The 12,447-nt window shown below is 48.8% G+C and overlaps 1 protein-coding gene across 1 annotated transcript; it reads right to left on the bottom strand.

Moving 5' to 3' along the window:
- Positions 1 to 1,975: 1,975 nt before the first annotated feature.
- UBIAD1 (UbiA prenyltransferase domain containing 1) lies at positions 1,976 to 12,441 on the bottom strand. The gene is made up of 2 exons (XM_005873433.2): positions 11,767 to 12,441; positions 1,976 to 2,614 (listed from the first exon to the last, which is right to left on the bottom strand). The coding sequence occupies exons 1-2, from the start codon at positions 12,293 to 12,295 to the stop codon at positions 2,127 to 2,129; spliced, it is 1,017 nt and encodes a 338-aa protein (XP_005873495.1). The 5' UTR covers positions 12,296 to 12,441; the 3' UTR covers positions 1,976 to 2,126.
- Between the last annotated feature and the right edge of the window lie 6 nt (positions 12,442 to 12,447).

The raw sequence follows: 12,447 nt of genomic DNA, 5'->3' as shown, positions 1-12,447 counted from the left end.
CACCCAATATCCCAATGCCCCTGTGCTGGTCTCCATGGATTTATGAACCAGAGTTCACAATCAGACAATAAGACAAGAAGTAGGAGGAAAGCAAAGAAAAACTGGAAACATAATTTTTATTTTATTTTATTAACAAGTCTAAAGAAAATTTCATTGAATTACGGATATAATATAAATTATGGTGACCTGCATATAAAACCTGGCATCACGTTTGGCCTTTTAGAAACATTTATGTATAAAAATATGCATTAAAATCTGCACCAGAACACAATGTGGAGGCTGACACCCCAACAGGAGCGCTTACAAAGGTGGGTCTGGTCTGCAGACGCAGAAGGTCTTGGTCCTACAGCCTCAGGCTGAGCCCTATGTGAAAACGGTCGGCTCTGAGGAGGGGCCCAAAGAGCTTGCTCTGAAGGCAGAACCCTGTGAGCACCAAAACGCCATAAGCCTGGCGTGAAGCAAAGATGGTGCTGGGAAGAAGGGCCGCTTCCCTAGTTCCTGGGCTCGGGCCACTATGTGAGGGTTCCAGATCTCTATACAAACCACCGTCACCTTTGAGGAACTTCTGCAATTTCCAGAAATGTTTTTTCCAAGTAAGCTAATTCCAACTCAAGGAGCCAAATCATATCATTAGCCTGGTTTTCAGGACTAAGAACTAATTCTATGTCATTTTCTGCAGGTCAAGCCTCTGAAATAGCTATCAGAAGGGCCATCATCACAACAGAAAAATATAACAATGATGGCCTCAATCTATTTCAGTCTTAGACCAAATGCAACTGAGCAAGTCTGGCCCAGAAATTATACTTCCCAGGCAATGAAATGAAAAGCAGCTTTGATCCACGTTGGAATTCCCCCGTTCTGGGAGCAAACCATCTCTGCACAAGGCAACTGAAGGCTCTGGGAGAGGCAGGGTCAGTATTGCACATCTGTCTGCAAGGAGGGAGATGCAGTTCCTTCGCTGGCAGGCCTGTCGTCTGTCTGAACGGGGTCAGGTGGGAACTTCCTTTCCGCCCGGGGCCATTTGGGTATTTATAACATCATTCGTGGGCCATACAAAATGATCACCTTAAAAATGAGCCTGCTGTATTTAGTCAAACATTTCATTCACTCACTCCTAATGCCTGGGCAGGGCCAGGCCAAACGATTTAGGGCCGGACGTCCCCCACCCCAGGTCTATTGGCTTATTCCTTCATGGAGGAGCTGATGTCCCTGGCCTGCTCGTCCTGTGGCTCTGTGGCAAGTGGCAACTGTCCCGGCCTCAGCTGCTGAGCTGCTGCCCAGTCAGTCAGGATGCCAGGCTGGGAGAGACACAAATGGGAACCTGACAGACATGGAGGGTGGGCGTCAAGGAGCAACCGGAAGGCAATTGGGCAGGACGAAGAAGCCTCGTGGACCGGAAGTAGCTGGCAAGGAGAGCAGGTGCCTCTACAATTTCAGGGCTCCTAACAGTAACTGAAAGGGCTGCGAGTCGTAGCCCCCCTCACCCCCCATCATTCCAGCAGATTCCACAAAGGGAAACAGCCGCCCTGCCCATTCCATCCTGAAGCAGCATCTTCTCAGCTTCCTCCAGGGGTGGGTCTTTCCCCTTCCCAGTCCTGCTGGCTTGTTTTGCCACAGGGTGATCTGACTCTATTCCTCAACTGTGGCAAGAAGTGAAGAGAGAGAAAGGACAAAAGCCTCTGCATCACAATTTAGGCAAATAGCCTGGAGGCACGTTAGGCTGTTTCAGGACCCAAATGCTCAGAGGAAGAGACAGGTGCTCTTGGTGTCACCGGGCCTGACACCAGTCATTACCACGTGGCTCTTTTAGGACTGGAGGCCAAGCCAGGCGGCTCCTTCACCACGTCTTAGGGCCTTTAGTCTACTTTAAAGTGACCTAACAACACCCTCTAGTGGAAATTATAAATAACACAAGGGCCATGCAGCCAATTCACCTTCTGATACCAGTGATTTCAAGATTCCCCAGAACAAGACATTATCTTTAACAACGTAATAACTTTAAAAAAGGTGGGAGTTTACAAGCCATCCTTAGGGTCCTCACTGCCAAATCACCTTCTCTCCTGAGAAACTGCTTTCAACACAGTCTCAGACAGGGCGACCTGCTGCCGGAGGAGCTCCTGGTCCCCTTAGAGTTTGGGCAGACTGCCTGCTGGTGCCAGGATGATGCCAAAGACGTAGAAGAGCCCCAGCAGGAGGTTGAGTTTGGCGGTCCTCTGGGGCAGTTTGTTGAAAGTCTGGCTCCGGAACTGCCTCTCCAGGGAAAAGGCCATGGGAATGGTGAGCAGGGGGAGGGCCAGGCTGATGCTGTAGTGCGTGGCCAGGATGCTGAAGATCAGGTAGGGCAGGAAGAGCAGCGTGTTGTAGAGCATGTACGAGAAGGTGGGGCCGATGAGGATGGCGAGCGTGACGATGCCCGCCTCCCGGTCGGACTCCATGTCCCGGGTGTTGTTGGAATGGAGAATGGCCTCGGTGCTGAGGGCGAGAGGGATGGCGTACACCAGTGGGAAGACGGCCAGGGACCCCACCTGGACGGCGTAGGCGAACATCACGGCCAGCGGGCCGAACGTGATGAGGATGACGAGGTCTCCCAGAGCCACGTACTTGAATCCAATCCCTGTGGCCAGAAAACCCAGAGAGTTGGTGTGAGATCAAGGACTGTTCATCAGTCAGAGACCAGCCACTTCGGGCCGGGAGCGCTGGTTTCTCAGCCGAGGAGAGTGGCCGTCACTGAGTTCCCTCCCCTCTGGTGACACGGAGGTCCAGAGAATACTGACCTTTTAGCACTCGGTGAGGCTTCAGAGTCACACCCAGTCCTTCCTTTCTACTGCCCCCCAACTACATCCTGCAGCAAAGAGCTGTGGGTTCCCACCACACACAGTTCCACAGAAGAGCCGTGAGGATCTGAAAGGTCTTACAGTCCAGTTTTCGGCTTCTTTCACCCTTTTCCAGCCCCTGCAAGACACCGCTTCTGTCTGTAACACCGCTGGGCCAGCCGTCACGGAATATCCAGCCCAGTCTTACGCTTCCGCCTCCTTCCTCTACAACCTCTGCAGGCAGCTGCTGGTTTTGAAACCACCGCCACCCCCCCACCCCCACCCCACAAGCGAATCTCAGTGAAATTGCAGGGTTCCCAAACTTTGCATAAAGAAACCTTCAGCTACACAATGAGTAAAAGAACTAAGATGATGAAGTTACAAAGCAGCTTCCCCTCTCTGGTTCCCATTAAGTTAAAACTAAGTCATCCTTAACGCCTCTTCCTGTACTGCTATCGACTTCAAATCCTGTCTAATCTACTTCCGTAAAACCTGCCCAGTTCTCTGCAACCCCAGCGGCACACTCCAGTCCACCTCACCCCATCTCCAAATCCAAGTAGTGGTCATTATATGTCTGGAATACTGCAACAACTCCCAAATTGTTGTAAGGATGGCTTCCATTCTTATAACAACCTCCGTTCCCCCCTACCACCACCACCTAATCTCCACATGCAGCCAAAGTGATCCTTTAAAAATACTAATCTGAGCTCTAACTGGTTTGGCCTGCGGACTTAAGGGTCCCAGGTTCGATTCCAGTCAAGGGCATGTACCTTGGTTGCGGGCACATTCCCAATAGGGGGTGTGCAGGAGGCAGCTGATCGATGTTTCTCTCTCATCGGTGTTTCTAACTCTCTATCCCTCTCCCTTCCTCTCTGTAAAAAAATCAATAAAATATATATATTTTTTAAAAATACTAATCTGACCATGCCCTCCCCCACCAACATATACCCAAAAACCCTTATCAACACATTGTCCTCAGGATAAAAGCCAAACCTTTCTTTCTCCTGGCTCCCCTCTGGCCTGCCCTGGCTCTCTCCTGCTCACCTAGAGCTCTCCTCCCCTCTCCCCTCATACCTTTCATTTCCTGAGGCCTTGAGAACCATCCTCCCCCCTTTGCCTGGCTGACTCCTACTCACCCTTCAAGACTATAAAGGCCATTCCTCACCCCTTCCTTCACCCCTACACCACATTCGGTCCCCTTGCAACATGTTCCATGCACCGACTTCTACTTTCATAAACTTCATCACACTTGTCATCATTTAATGTCTGTCTTTCCAACAAACACTAGATTCCATGAGGGCAGGGCCTTGTGTCTAGCTTGTTCACAGCTCGCTCCCCAGCACTTGGCACAGGCTGAACTGAACACAGAGCTACAATAACAAGCACCTGGAATATGGGTCCGAGGTCAGACAGACACCCCACTCAGAGTAAAGCAGCACGGATGGGCGAGAGGTGACCCACGCATACACTGCCACAGAAGCTTGGGAAACTCCAGGCCTAACTGTGGGGGCAGTTAGACATGAGCAGAACAGGACGATGGGCCAGGTACAGAAGGTCCCCAGGGTGAAGAGCCCCTGGTGCCAAGCAAAGAACAATTGTAGGGGGGACCTCGCCCCCAGGGTGACCTTTCCTCCCCTAGCACATCACTGGTCATGAGGTTTGGACCCCCTGACCTTTCCTCCCTAGAGATAACATCTAGTCCCCAGTTATATTTCAGCTCCAGGCCCAGAGAAGCAGCCAAACCAGACCAGCGACCCCATGGCTGACCTCAGAGCAGCTGCACTGAGTAATGCCCTCTGCCCTGGGCCCACCAATCAATCAGTGCAGACCACAACCCTGAAAGGACCCCTGGAAAGCTGCTGGATGTCCTACTGAGATCCTGCCCCGCAACCCCCCCTAAGATCTCCCTTAAAAATCTTAGGATAAGGCCCTGGATGGTTTGGCTCAGTGGATAGAGCATCGTCCCAGGTTCGATTCCGGTCAAGGGCACATGCCTGGGTTGTGGGCTCGGTCCAATGTGCAGGAGGCAGCCAATCAATGATTCCCTCTCATCAATGATGTTTCTATCTCTCCCTTCCTCTCCCTTCCTCTCTGAAGTCAATAAAAATATATATAAAAAATATACGAAAGATAGTTAAAAATAATTTTTAAAAAAATCTTAGGATAAGGACCCAGCATGCTCTCCCTCCCCTTCCCCTTTCCCTCATCTCCACAAGCTCCAAGGGCCCTTCCTTTACCTCCACAACTTGTTTCCTAAGCCCCTTTCTCTTAGGAATTACTCCTTCTACCTCTGTGACTTACCAAATCACTGTTCTGTTACAGTTTGGGCCTACAACACAACCGGGCTGGGCCAGGTTACTGATTCCTGTGCACCCATCACCAAGCTACCAAGGCACAGCCTCCACAGGAAAACTGCTTTCACCACCTAAAGCGATAAGGGACAATGGTCTATAGAGGGTCTGAAGCCAGGCAGCCAAAGAACAAGATTCAGCCCAACATCACCTTCACACTAGTCGTTGGGCTTCTTTGATTTCTGTCCCCCCCACTTCAGCTTTATTGCGATATAATTAACACATAACACTGAGTAAGTGTAAGGTGTACAAAGCGTTGACTTGATACCCTTATATTGCAAAATGATTCCCACCATAGCGTAAGCTAACACCTCCATCTGTCACCTAACGACCACCCCTGGGTCTTAAGAATGAAGTGCCCCAGGGGACTGAAGCACAGGCATGGTCCCTCTATACCCACCAACACGCAGCAAGCTAATTCTGTACTCCCCAGCAGTGTTTTGATAAATTGCCTGGTTGTCTGAGGACATGCCCTCCAGGAGGAAGTTCTCTCAAGCAGAACATTAGCTCCAGTTCTAAATTAGTAAATCGATGTCTCCTGCAATAGCTCACATATTTAGAGGACTACAGTAATCCCCTTATCCTCATCCAAGACCCCAAGTGGGTGCCTGAAACCACAGAGAGTACTGAACCGTATATGTACTATGTTTGTTTCATGTGCATTCTGCACATATCTTTCCACTTCAAGGAAACACTTTATGGCTTCTCTTTGGTATATCCCAATTGCCAGCATCACTACTCTTGTGATGTGAAATAAAGGTCACTTGAACGCAAGCACTGTGATATCTCTACAGTCAATGTGATAAGCAAGACAGCTACTAAATACGGCTAATGCCAGGGAGCGTATACAGCGAGGATATGCTGGACAAAGGGATGATTCACTTCCAGGGTGGGACAAAGCAGACAGCACAAGATTTCATCACACTACCCAGAACAGCTCGCAATTTAAAACATGAGTTGTTTATTTCTGGAATTTTCCATGTAATATTTTTGGACCACAGAAAACTGAAACTACAGAAAGTGAAAGCGCAGTTAAGGGGGGACTGCAGTAGCCCTGCCCAAGGAGGAAGATGCTGGGTAGGAAGACTCCCAGCACAGATCTGGCTTCTCCACCAGCTGCCTGCTTTCCTGTGGCTTATGTTCTCAGCTCTCCAAGCAGAGTGAAGGGCTCTGACTAGGACAGAAAACACACAGCTCTGAAGCCCTGACCTCTGGCTTACCCAAGATTACCCAAGAACACCTCCTGAGGACACCGAGCAAAACAATGATGTGAGCAAGTTGACAGAAACCTGTGCCTGCAAGGATAAGCCCCCACCTTCAACAGGCCTTACCCCAAAACCAACCGCAAACCCACTTTAGGGGTGAAAAAGGTCTAGAACCTCCTACAGCAGTGGTTCTCAACCTTCCTAATGCCGTGACCTTTTAATAGTTCCTCATGTTGTGGTGACCCCCAATTTCATTGTTACAAATTGAACATAATTAAAGCATAGTGATTAATCACAAAAACAATATGTAATTATATATGTGTTTTCTGATGGTCTTAGGCGACCCCTGTGAAAGGGTCGTTCCACCTCCAAAGGGGTCGCGACCCACAGGTTGAGAATCGCTGTCCTACAGTATAGCTGACCCAAGAAAATGCTAGTGCCCTGAGGAGACAGCCCAATGTCCTAAGTGTCCAACAGGTGGACACCTGCTCCAGAGATGTGGCCCACCTGGGCATTTCCTTTAAGGCACGCCCACCCCTCCCAACACCATTTTCCACAGTGAACTATTGGGCCCGATCTCCACATAGCAGCTGGAATGAATTCGTTACAACAGGAATCAAAATGTTGACAAGAATGTGGAGCAACGGAAACTCTTGCATATTGTGGGATAGAGCAGTACAACCACTTTAGAAAACACTGGCAACTTCTCATAAAGTTAAACATCACCTACCCTAGGACTCAACAATTCCCTTTGTAGGCATTTACCCAAGGAAAGTGAAAACAAATACCAAAAAACATGAACACAAATGTTCAGGCAAAATAGCCAAAATACGGACACAAGTCAAATGTTGAGGACCAGGAAAATGGATAAACAAATTGCAGTATGTCCATCCGATGAACACTACTCAGCAATACAAAGGAACTGCTGCCCTAGCTGGTTTGGTTCAGTGGATAGAGCATCGGCCTGTGAACTGAACGGTCCCAGATTCGATTCTGGTCAAGGGCACATGCCCGGGTTGTAGGCTCGATCCCCAGTGGGGGACTTGCACAGGAGGCAGGCGACCAATGATTCTCTCTCATCATTGATGTTTCTATCTCTCTCTCCCTCTCCCTTCCTCTCTGAAATCTCATCGATGTTTCTAACTCTCTATCTCTCTCCCTTCCTCTCTGTAAAAAATCAATAAAATATATATTTTTTAAAAATAATAAAATAAAAATAAATAAATAACAAAGGAACTGCTAATGTACATCACAACCTGGCAAATCTCCAAACCCTCCTGCTGAGCAAAAGAAGCCAGGCACAAGGATGCATAAGGAATGATTCCATTTCTATGCGGTTCTAGACCAGGCAAAACAAATCTGCATAAACAGAAATCAGAGCACTGGTGGCCTCTGGCTCAGGATGGGGAGAGAGGGGTTGACGGGGAGGAGGCACCAGGAAACGTTTGAGGGTGATGGAAATGTTCTGTATCGTGATTGGGTTTGGGTTATACAGCCATATGCATCTGTCAAAATTCATCAAACTGTAACACTTAAAATCTGGGCACTTCACAGTATGACTTTTATTGCTATATAATTGACAGTGTTTAAAAAACCATAAAATCAGATTATGTCATTACTCTGCTCAATATATTTTATTATCTCCCCATTTGTTCATCCCATGAATATTAAGTACTGACTACATGCCAGACACAGTTCTGGGCACCATGGGTTCAGAGACTAAAATCCCTAACCCCAGGGAGTTTACAGTCTAAGAGGGAAGATAATTAACAAAGTACGTACTTACTTATGCTAAAAGGTAGTATGCTGTGATGAAAAAGCAGAGAAGAGCAATACGGCAAGTTTGGGGGGGATGGGACACAGGGTGTATTGTATGTTTGTGTGTAATTTTATTTTTTCTCAGCTGCTGCAAAAAGCATTGTTTTGTAACTTTAAGTAGGGTAGAAAGCAAGGCCTCACTAAACAACTGACAAATGGGAAGAGTAGGTTAGAAATGGAATCATACAGATAGAAGGGGGAAAGCATTCTAAATCCAGGAAGCAGAATCTTCAAAGGATCCGTGTTTCAGAAACAGCCAGGAGGGCAGTGTGCTGGAGCATGTGAGAAGGCAAAGGAAAGAAAGAGGACAGATCGGAGTGGGGGGACTGGAGAAGATGGGAAGATAATGGCCCTGGGATCATTGTCAAGACCTTGGCCTTTACTCTGAACATGATGGGAGCCACTGCCCAAATGGGTGTGGCTCAGTGGTTGAATGCTGACCTATGAACAAGGAAGTCATGGTTCTATTCACAGTCAAGGCATGTGGTCAGGGCACATGCCCAGGTTTTGGGCTCAATCCCCAGGAGGGGGCATGCAGGAGGCAGCCGATCAATGATTCTCTCTCATCATTGATGTTTCTCTCTCTCTCTCTCTCTCTCTCTCTCTCCCCCTTCCTCTCTGAAATAAAAACATATTTAAAAAAAAAAAAGATGGAAGGCATTGGAGAATTTTGAGCAGAGGACTGATGTAACTGCCTGTTTTAATAGGATTACTTTGGCTGCTGGCTTGAGAACACCCTGCCAGGGACAAGAGTGGGTGCACAGAAGTCAGTAAAGAACCTGCCAAAATACTCAAGGGAAATAAGAGTGGCCGTGGTGAGAGGTGGTGAGCAAAGGTCAGATCCCAAATACATTTTTGAAGGACAGTCAACAGGATTTGCTGATGGACTGATGCACGATGTGAGAAACGAGTTGGGATGATGCCTGTGAAGAACTGAAAGGAAGAAGTTGCCACTGAGTAAGAGGGGGAAGCTGTGGAAGAGCAGGTTTCTTTGGGGAGAAGACCAGGAATTGGGTTTCAGACATGCTTAGCTGGAGGTGCCTGGAGACCTCGAAGAGAAATTACCGAGTAAGAAGCTAAGTAGGAGTCTGGAGTGTAGTGGAGAGATCTGGGCCAGAGGTATAAGTTTGAGTCACCAGTTAGCATCTGAAGCCATGAGACTTGGCTAAAATCACGAAAGGAGGAAATGGAGACAGAGGAAAGAGACCTAAGGATTAAGCCTGCAAGCTGGGAATGAGGAGAAACCCACACAGAAGACTGAGGCCCTAGTAGACCAGCATGATCTAGCCCCCGCCTACCTCTCCAACTACATCTCCATTCTCCCTCTCGAACACATGGGCCTTTCAGTGGATCCTAGATGTCAAGCTCTCTCCCACGCCAGTGCATTTGCGTTTGCTGTTCCTTCAGCCTTGACGGATTCAGCACCTGAGTCAGACCCCAATTCTGCCCGAGGATGGCTCCTTATCCTTCAAGTCTTAGATTAAGTGTCGCCCTCCTTACCCCCTGACACATTCTGTTACAGCATCCACTGGTTCCCTTTACTGAACTTCTTAAGTGACCACCAGGACACCAGTCTCTTGGTCTTCTTTCTCCTCCAGATGCTCCATCACAGTTCCCTTTACCCGTTCCTTCTCTTCTCCCCACCTCTTTTTTTTTAAATATATTTTTATTGATTTTAGAGAGGAAGGGAGAGGGACAGAGAGATAGAAACATCAATGATGAGAGAATCATTGATCAGCTGCCTCCCACACACCCCCCACTGGGAATTGAGCCCACAACCCAGGCATATGCCCTTGACCGGAATCAAAGCCGCAACCCTTCAGTCCACAGGCCGACGCTCTATCCACTGAGCCACGCAGGCTAGGGCTTCTCCCCACCTCATAATGTCAGAGTGGCCCAGGGCTGTCCTGGTCCCCCTCACATCTCTATCAACAACACGCTCTCCTCTGGTGGTCTCACCCAGTCGTACAACTTTATGTGCCAATGATCCCCAAATATCTTTATCTCCAGCTCAGATCTCTCCCTGAACTCGCTCTTACATCCACTTGACATCTCCACTTGGAGATCTACTACGTAGAGCAGTGGTTCTCAACCTGTGGGTCGCGACCCCTTTGGCGGTCGAACGACCCTTTCACAGGGGTCGCCTAAGACCATTCTGCATATCAGATATTTACATTACGATTCATAACAGTAGCAACATTACAGTTATGAAGTAGCAACGAAAATAATTTTATGGTTGGGTCACAACATGAGGAAGTGTATTTAAAGGGCCAGAAGGTTGAGAACCACTGTACTACATTAGGATGCTCTGTCAATTATCTCTCCCAAAACCTACCTTCAACTTTATCTCACTTGAAATCAACTCCATTATTCAAGCTGCTCAGGCCAAAACCTCTGAGTTATGCTTAATTCTTCTTTCTCTCCTGCCTCACATCCCATCTATCAGCATACCCTGCCTGACTACTTCTTCCCTCTCCACTACCAGCCTGATCCAAGCCACCAAACATCTCTTGCCTGGGTTACTCAACAGCTCCCTTCTCCTCCATCTCCCTGCTTCTACCCTTGCTCACTCCCCTTTATCCATTCTCCATACTTTAGCCAGAGTGATTCTTTTAAAACAGTAAGGCCTACATAATCTTTGTGCCTCCCTGACCTCCCCAAACATACTTCCCTTACTTCACTTCCTTTCACTTTCTCTCTCCCTCACCCTGGTCTCCATGCTGCTCCTCAAACTTTTCAGGAACATTCCTGCCTTAATGCCTTTGGCAATTGCCGTTCCAAGATTTGGGACACCCTGCTCAGCCAACTCCCTCACTTCTCACCTCCTTCCATTTTTGCCCACATATTACCTTTTTGATGAGGCTTTCCCTGATCCAACGACTTAAAATAGTCCGCTGTGTCCCCCTTCCTGGCTCTACTTACTATTTCTCTCCGTAGCACTAATCATCTTTCATATGCTATCATCAGGGTACCAACTCATCCTAACCTACCAGGAACTTTCCTGGTTTCAGCACCCAAAGTCCCACATCCTGGGAACCCTCTCAGTCCTGAGCAACCAGGACATTGGTCAACCTAACTATAATTTACTAGTTTTGCTTTCTGTCTCTCCTCATCATCTATAAAATAACTTTCACAGGAGCAGGGATATCTGTGACTGCTGTGTTCACAGGGAACAGTGCTGGCACATAATAAATGCTCAATAAACAGAGCTTAGCCACCTGGCCAGCACCACCTTAATCAGCTGTACAATTGTGAGCGCTTCAAAGTTAATTCCACTAAAATTTGTAACTGTGGCATTATAAGATAGGGCCAACAAAAAGAAATTAGATACAAAAAGTTTCCATATATATAGCAATGACATATATATATATATAATTTCTAACATCCATAAGCCAAGCCAGGATCTTCTCAACCCACTCTTGTTTTCAAAATAACCCACATAACCCGCACACTATAGATTTCACATAAGTGGCCTGAGAACTTTTGAATCCACGCCTCTAGTCCTAACTCCCACCCAAAGCAGCAGTTTGGAGTCCATGAAACGAAGACCTCCAGCACAGGAATCGGGCCAGTCCTTACCTCCCGTGTAGAGAAAGGAGCCAGACAGGCCTCCGAAGTAGATGAGAGCCAAGTGCTCCAGTTTGAGAGCGGACAGGTAGTAGAGGCAAGCGGCACAGACACAGCCCAGAGTGTAGAGGAAGACTCCAAACCGGACCACATCCTGGGGCTCCAAGATCCGGTCCACCAGGGTCCGGTCGTCGCTCTTTTTGTGGTCAATGCCCTTGGAAAAGTCATAGTACGTGTTGACCAAGTTGCCAGCCCCGTGCACGGCCAGCACCGCCACGGCACAGCCCACCAACAGCCTGGGGTCCAGGACGCCCTGGGATCTGTAGGCCAGGGCACTGCCCAGGGCCACCGGGGTGAGCGAGGCGCTGAAGCTCCAGGGGCGCAGGGCCAGCACATAGGAGGCGCACTTGTGCCTCCAGGAGCGCGGGACGGGCTTGTCCCACTCGGGGCAGTCGTTGCCCAGCAGGTCCCTGTCCTCGGCCGGGGCGGTCTCTCCCGCCTGGATGCTAATCTTCTCCCCCGGGACCGGCGAGGCCGCCATGGAGGTGCAGGTGGCTGAAGTCGTCAACGTTGATAGTGAGCCACCCACAGAACAGCCACGGCGGTGGGACCGGGAGGGGCGGGGCGTCCAACCCTGACCTTCCTTCGGGTCCGCCCCGGGGCAGGACTGGGGACGCAGCGGGGCTGCGGGGC

Source organism: Myotis brandtii, unplaced genomic scaffold (assembly GCF_000412655.1).
Source record: "Myotis brandtii unplaced genomic scaffold, ASM41265v1 scaffold410, whole genome shotgun sequence".
In the NCBI taxonomy this organism is placed as follows: domain Eukaryota; kingdom Metazoa; phylum Chordata; class Mammalia; order Chiroptera; family Vespertilionidae; genus Myotis; species Myotis brandtii.
This window is presented reverse-complemented; position numbering and strand designations above follow the sequence as displayed.